We start from the raw sequence: 7346 nt of genomic DNA, 5'->3' as shown, positions 1-7346 counted from the left end.
TGGCAGCCTTTATATTGGGTCTTGGGAGACTATTGAAATGTTAACATAATGTTGACAAGATTGTTCTGTTTGGAGAATCACTTGAAATAATTGAGATGCTTGATTCACTGTCTTGCTCAATTCATTATCTCTGTTACAAATAAACAATCTGTAATTTTGAGATCATCAACTGTGTGCTCTTCTAAAGAAGCAAAGAAATCTCTACAAAGTTTTAAGCCTTAAAGTTTCTGAGAAAGGCAGGGAAATGTGTCAACTGGAATTTGGATAGTTTAGCAGGTAATGCTGTCACAGTGAGGTTTCTGATACAATGCATTCATGCATACATTTCTATAATTTTGCATTTAATGGATCTACCTGGTTTAGTACTAAATGAAAATTATTCACCTGTACAAGATATATGAGATGGATGCAAATGGGAGGTGCCATTTTGTCATCTCAGGATATACAAAGAAAGCATTTACTTCCATTTCCAATGGCAATATAGCCAGCACGCAACCTGAACAGGTAGTTAAGTGCACAAGCTGAGCACGGCCTCTGTTGCCACATGCTACTGATCAGACCTCTGCACGTTGAGCAGCAAGCTGATTTCTCAGTTTGATCAAGAATCCTGATACTAAAGGATCAGGGACCTCTTGTGCCCCAATTTCTCCAGCCACAGAGTCCTGCTCCTCAACATTCACAACCACTTGGAAGGGCAGGAAAGGGCTTGGGGCCTGAAAGCTGTCCCTTTGTGGAGGTACTTGCTCCTTGGCCATGAGGAGTGAAGGCTGTTAGTATGGTCCTGGATGGAAATCAGGCAGGTGTCTACCATCCCTTGGCCTTGAAGATCCTAAGTAATATCTATTCAGGGCTGGAAGCTGCACGTGAATGTGAACATGAATTTACAAGCATGCACACACATTCTCTCTTTCTCTCCACACACACACACACACACACACACACACACACTTTCCCTCAAAACTCAGAAGTGTGACCTGCAAGTGTCAGTTTCTGCAATGTCCTTGTGGAAGTAGGTTCTCTCCACATTGGATACTGTAGCATCCTTAAAGAAGCAGACCTTGACTGCAGATTCCTAGAGCTGTGGTGACAGAAAATTAGATGGGAATCATTGGAGCTACAATTAACATATGGAGTCATGGATGTGTTCTTGCACTCCTGGTATAAGACTCCAGTTAAAGTTGAGAATTGGTTAGAACAAATAGTTTGCTCTTGGTGATCTGTCCATGGTCCTGTAAGCCATGTCTGTAACCATTCTTTGTGTTTCTCCAAAACTCAGATCTGTATTGTCTTCATGCCTTTGCTCAACATGTGAATGTCTCTAGGTGCACAGGGAACATGGGGACCTTACCCTCCATGTTTTAGGGCTGATGTTAAGATACATGGCTACCACACATTTTTAGATAGATGGAAACATACAGGAAATTTCCTTTATTATTTTTTATTTCTGTGTTCATATTAATACATGTGCCATTTTATCACACGAACAATGAGATGGAATAGAAACAGGAAGAAGAGGGAAGGATAGATGGGCAATGCAAATAAATACCTGAGAGGCATGTGAAGGGGAATTAGAACAGCAAGAGAATTGCAGTAAGCGTGCCTATTTAAAAAGCTGAGGCGAAACTTCCCTCAATATTCTAAGAAATGCTGAGTGCTGGAGCGACGGGTGGAAGTGCAGAAAGACTGGGTGGAAAGTGCTCAAAATCCAGGTGACAGAACAAGGCAATGAACTGCACCAGAAAGAACAGGTGGTTGGTTCCAAAGACAGTGAGAATGAAGCACCAAGCATAAACAGTGTCTCAGGAAAAACTTTATGCACACTACAGAAAGAGGCAAGTGCTGCTTGAAGTTGGAAATAGTTATACAGGAAGCAAATATATGAAAATGGCATCGACAAAAGCTAAGTTTTATCCATTAATTTGGACAAGACCAATTGTCTTCAGTAAGTAAATTTCAGTTGCTTTGTTCTTCAAGTGTTGGTTAAGCAAATCTGTTAAAAAGCAAATTTCATTCAAGTTTCAGCTGCTGGAAAAAACACCAAAAGTTTGAAAGGACCTTTCATCTAACATGCTTTGTAAATGCAAATTCCATCAGCTGACAGGGGATGACAATTAATGGAATCTGAGCAGAAAAAGAGGGAGAAGGAACTAATTGCTCCCTATATGTTCTATTCCTGAGGAAAATCACTGTTCTTCAGCTGCTATTTGCTTTACAAGTACATCCTTCTTCGAATGAGACTTGAAGTATCTTAATCCATAAGGAATACAAAGTTCTGTGTGGAACAGGCTCAAGAAGACCTATCTCCCTGTGGAATTGTGATTTCAAGATCTTTTCAGTTATCTTCAGTAACAGGATTGAAAATATTGTAACTAAAACAGTACATATTGAATGAATATACTTTAGGAATGGACAGAAATTGTCAGATAATGTTCTAAAAAGATATCATTCAATACATATTTCTAACAAATCATCACTGTTTTAAAATTAAAAAGGCATTGACTAGAGAAAAATCACTTTTTAACCATCTAAATATACTTAGAAATACTGTAGATTATGGGAATCCTTTATGACCCTTTTGTGCTAAACCCAATTGATTAATCAAGCAATCTGTTTCCCTGTTCTCTCAGTTCTTCAGGCAGAAGTATTTAAAATATTTTAAAGTAAAGAAGTATTTTCTGAGAGCTATGTGCTAATGAATGGAATGTAAAAGCCTAAATACAAACATGCACTATAAACAAGCTTGAGATATCAGATCTTCACTTGAACTAATATTAATTCTAATGGAGGTGGTGGTTATGATATGCAACCTTTGTGGCTGAACTAGGAATTACTTACTTCTTTAAACACATCTTGGATATATCCATATCCCCCTTACACATTGCTTTCTGAAAGGTGCTGATAATGGGTCTTTGCGAAATCCGGGTTTACAGTCAAACTCCATCCAGTAATCTGATGCTCTCATGGATGTTGACTTAGTTATCCACCTCAGTTGTATATTATTCTGCTCCATTTCAAGTTCATTTGCTCTGCAGGTTTCTGAAGTAAAGAACAAATGATTAACCAGTTATACACAAACCTGATGGTGGAGGATTCTTGCTAAATGTATATGGGCCTGGTAGCAAGAAAGAAAAGTGATGTCTGGCACAGGTGCGATTGTCAACAGCTGCAACTGCACAGAGCAAAGAGCAGGGTTTCCTCTCATGGCCTTCATCCTGCTGGGCCGGTGCATTGACTTTCTCTTGCATAAAAGTAAACAATTGCCATTCACTACAGAAAAGAAAATCCATGTTTTGAAGGACATGGGACAGTAAGGGCAAATCCTGGCTGGGATTCCACAGAAAAAAGCCATCATTGGGGAGCCAAGTACAAGACTGTCCAGAGTCAGAGACTGTGCACTTACGGACACATCTGGGCACACCTCTCCATTGACCGTTGAAACACCTTGCGAGTGGAGTGCCTTCCATTTCAAACAGTCTGTAGCACTGATAGATCACAGATGATCCTGATGAGAATTCTTGCCGTGAGGAGGTGAGGAGCATTGCATTAGCAATGGCAGGTGGAGGACCACACGTTCTTGGGACCTCTACAGTGAAAACACGGAGTAGGATGACATATTAAGGAATGCCCATTAGCTGCCAGTGCCAGGTTGAAGGTACCACAGAACTTATGCCAGGAAAATGAAAGACCTGCAATGGGAAAATCCTCTTGGTTCTGAACATGAATCTACATGGGGGGCAGCTTTTTTCCTATCAAGTTTTGAAAGGTGTAGTATAGTACATACACTACACCACACTGGCTCTCATTAGGAGTAACTCAGTTAGTAGAATCTCATGCAGCAAGTTTAGCAAAGCCCTCTGCTTATGCATGCAAGTAGACATGACGCGGTGAAGTCACCAATATGTTTCCCATCGATATATTTTATTTTACTTTTGCATGGCCAAAAATGGAATACCAGCTTGGGGAAGGGGGAGAATTCAGATTGTGATTTTGGAGGGTTTTCTAGGAAATAGAAAAATTGAGGAGAGCAGCTAATCTGACAATCTGCATTTATGACAGTAGAAAACGCCATCGGAGTTCATATTCCTTTCTTATGCACCTGGACTGACAGCCCAAATGTAGCTAAAGGATCAAGATCAGTGCCCCCTATAGGAGTTTGTGCTGGATGCTTGTGCTTCAGGATGGTGCCATCCTGCATCCTACCTGGCTCAGTCAGAAGGTTCCCCAGGTCCTCATAAGGAACTTGAGCCTGCTGGCTTACTTTGACTGAAAGAGAAAACCAAGGAATGAAAAAGAGAGTAATAAGCCACCCCATCATTTAACTTTCTAGGTGGGGTGAACAGAATGATTTCATAACAATATCAGTAGTCACCTATTCATTTCTGCACTGGCAATCTCTAGTCTTCTTTTTGTCCTATGAAAAGCAAACAGAAATTGTAGCAGGGGCTTCTGAAGGCAGGTAAGGGTTAATGGAGGAATCCATTGGTCCAGGAGTAGTTGATGCACCAGAGCTTATCACAGAGGAAGAGTTCCTGCCGAGGACATTGGGCTGGTATTATTGCTCTGAGTTTTAAAGGGTAAGTTTCTGGCAACCAGGGAGCAGGAGGGAGAGGAGCATCCTGGGATTGGCTGCTAGGCACTGCCCTATCACCAGGGCTAGGGGACTAAAAACCCCAAACCTCAGAGGCCTTTTGTATCCCATGACCCTAATTCTTCCAGAGAAGTCTGTTCCTGGCTAGCTACTGAGACGATCACTTTGAAAACACCCTTGTTAGGTAGAATAGGATCTGCTTTCTTGTTCTATTCAGCTGGTGCACCCAGGTACCTGGGATTGGGAAACCTGAGAGCTTTGGCACTAATGTATTGCTGCTGTTATCCCTTTCCCTCTTCTTTTCAGCATCTGTTCCCCCTCTCCCTTTCCTCCTTGTTTAAAGGAATGTTTAACTTTGATTTGTTGTTCAAGTGAGTTATGGTGCTAAATTTGGTGTCCAGACTACAGAGCTGAGTCTACTAGCAACAGAAGGTCCAAGAGAGATTCTTCTGGGTTTCCATTACAGAAACGATCTTACCTCATGATCCACTGAGATCCACACTTTTCCAAGACAATTGTCCTGCTTTTTCTGATGTGGGTGGGGAATAGGCCACCATCAGTATCTGATTGCAAGTACCCAAGAGGAACAAATTTAACACCAAACTCACTGATGTGACAGTGGTTACTTTCCATTCTCTCGAATTATAAACCTCTTTCAGTTTAGCCCTGCCTTATGAATTCCTAAGACTTTGAAAGTAGATTGACCAGCCTATCATTTACCTATTTACTTTTAATAAATATTTAAATATATCACAGATTGGTATATTTATTTAATATAAACATTTGTAAATACATCCTTTATTTTTAAAGGAAATATGCCAGTTAATGTCTTTACCAATTAAAAAATGCTGGATGTTTTAGACTGGGTTGCTGAGCTCACAACCTTTTGGTGGTGAGCACTGAAAACTGAGGACAAACCATCAGGTCCCACATTCAGACTTGTTCGCATTGTGAAAAAGGAATCTGTCCCATTCCATTAAAACTCCAAACTGGATAGCAACATTCACAATGAGATGCACATCAGCTAAGACTCTTTCTGCATGTCCCAAGGTCCAGGAAGCCAAGAGGTAGCAGCAATATGCCCACAGACCTGCCAAGGGTGGGAACCCCTACCCTTAAGAAACTATCCCAGAAAATATGTTAGACTGCAATAAGGAAAATCCTTCTGCTTTCCAGTGACATGTTTGGTTTTTACAGTACTCCTCCTGAAAGAACAGCTTTGTATCATTTATTTCCAAAAACTTTCCCCTGCCTTTCTGAAATTATACTTTTTAAAAACAGCCCTAAAAATCACATTTTCCTCAACAGAGAGTTGTTTTACTCACACCAGAATAACTTACCATCTTGGAAGGAGCATGTCCATAGAAGGGACAGAAGGATATAACTGAAGCAGTTCATGACTGCAATCTAAGCAGTTGACAATGTTTCTGCGTTGCAACATTTGGTTGTTTAATAAATGCCTTCAAGGGCTGTCCTTGCAAAGGTCTTTCACCTTCTCTAGTTCCACCAAAGTAATTATTTACTCCTGGTCATATGGCAAAGTCCACCATGATCCTTTCATTGCTGCAAACAATATGGATGATAAAGTAGTTTTTGAAGAAAGAACATAGACATTTCAATTCAAGAAGGATGATGCAGACATTCATGTGAAACAGGTGGGAGAACACTTCTGGACACAACAGCAATAGAACTCAATCTGTATAGGAATTTTAGCATCCTGAAATGACACAATATACGTAGGTGCCCAGTGATCCACCTCTTTGGTGTAATGCTGTTAGCAGAGGGGGCATTTGGAGTAAACAACCAGCAGAGAAGAGAATGTTTCTGAATGTTGGACTTCACTCCAAATCCCATCCCTTTTGGAAGGGTAAACAGATGTTCATGACTCATTGTAGGAATAGTACTTGGGGGTTATTTGATTGATACTGAGAGCAGCTATACGTGGGGAAAAGATCAAACAGTTCCAGCTTCTCACCACCATGCTTTCTCCAAACTGCCTTTTCCCCACACTACTTCCTAGCAAGGATGCAAGTTGCTGGATGTTTATTAATACACCTACAATTTTGCCTGTAATATTTATTTAACAGTGCAGTTCTAAGATGATGGGTGTTAATCTCACTAAAACATGAGATTGGAAACACAAAGAGATCACCTATACTCTCCCACCAAAACAAATATCTTGCATCATCCATTAAAAGATGATGGGCCAGAGGTGCCATACACACACAGAGACACAAAAAGTTGTCAAATGCTTCCCTGCAGCATATTCAGTGTAAAAAGGCATGCAACACACATGTGCAACTAACATTCATGTTACACTAGAATTCGACACCTTGGCTTGTATTCTATTATCCTGGTTTGTGTGCTGTTTCTATGTAGCAGATGGCTGATTTCCAAAACTACATTATTACTTGCAATTTAAATGCTGGCCTTCCAACTGTTTACCAATTTCCTGCTCAGCCATTCAAGGGCAGCCCTCCATTTTGACCCTTCACCGTGGCTTTTCCAGCATCCAGTTTTGCAACCAGCAACCACTTATTTTATATTCATTCACAAGGATATTCTGTTATTTTTGCATCAATTGAAAAATTATGTTTCTCAGCAACTGGTCAGGAATAAAATTACCATCTCCAACCACAGAAATGAGAGAATCTCTAGTAGTACCTTTCATCTGTTCCAAGTACCTGTTAAAGAAGTCTTTATACCAGGGGTGCAGAACCTCACACCTGGGGATGACCTCTGTCCATCTCAGACTCCC

At 40.6% G+C, this 7346-nt stretch overlaps 1 protein-coding gene across 2 annotated transcripts; it reads right to left on the bottom strand.

Moving 5' to 3' along the window:
• Window positions 1-1422: 1422 nt before the first annotated feature.
• LOC123024589 (complement factor H-related protein 2-like) lies at window positions 1423-6018 on the bottom strand. Of its 2 annotated transcripts, none has more exons than XM_044432510.1 (5): window positions 5929-6018; window positions 4201-4263; window positions 3401-3583; window positions 2836-3036; window positions 1423-2121 (listed from the first exon to the last, which is right to left on the bottom strand). In XM_044432510.1, exons 1-4 carry the CDS (start codon window positions 5984-5986, stop codon window positions 2840-2842), a joined length of 501 nt encoding a protein of 166 aa, XP_044288445.1. In that variant the 5' UTR covers window positions 5987-6018; the 3' UTR covers window positions 1423-2121; window positions 2836-2839. The 2 variants fall into 2 exon arrangements, with proteins under 2 accessions (XP_044288445.1, XP_044288443.1); XM_044432508.1 differs by having other exon boundaries at window positions 1423-1990.
• Between the last annotated feature and the right edge of the window lie 1328 nt (window positions 6019-7346).

Source organism: Varanus komodoensis, unplaced genomic scaffold, assembly GCF_004798865.1.
Source record: "Varanus komodoensis strain SLA01 unplaced genomic scaffold, ASM479886v1 scaffold24, whole genome shotgun sequence".
Taxonomy (NCBI): domain Eukaryota; kingdom Metazoa; phylum Chordata; class Lepidosauria; order Squamata; family Varanidae; genus Varanus; species Varanus komodoensis.
This window is presented reverse-complemented; position numbering and strand designations above follow the sequence as displayed.

Excerpts from the sequence above, each read along its gene's own strand:
- LOC123024589 (XM_044432510.1), bottom strand. The coding sequence starts at position 5,986 with ATGAACTGCTTCAGTTATATCCTTCTGTCCCTTCTATGGACATGCTCC. Across the intron at positions 4,264-5,928 it reads GACATGCTCCTTCCAAGATG|TCAAAGTAAGCCAGCAGGCT; the intron begins GTAAGTTATTCT and ends TTTCTCTTTCAG. Across the intron at positions 3,037-3,400 it reads AGGTGTGCCCAGATGTGTCC|AAACCTGCAGAGCAAATGAA; the intron begins GTAAGTGCACAG and ends TCTTTACTTCAG.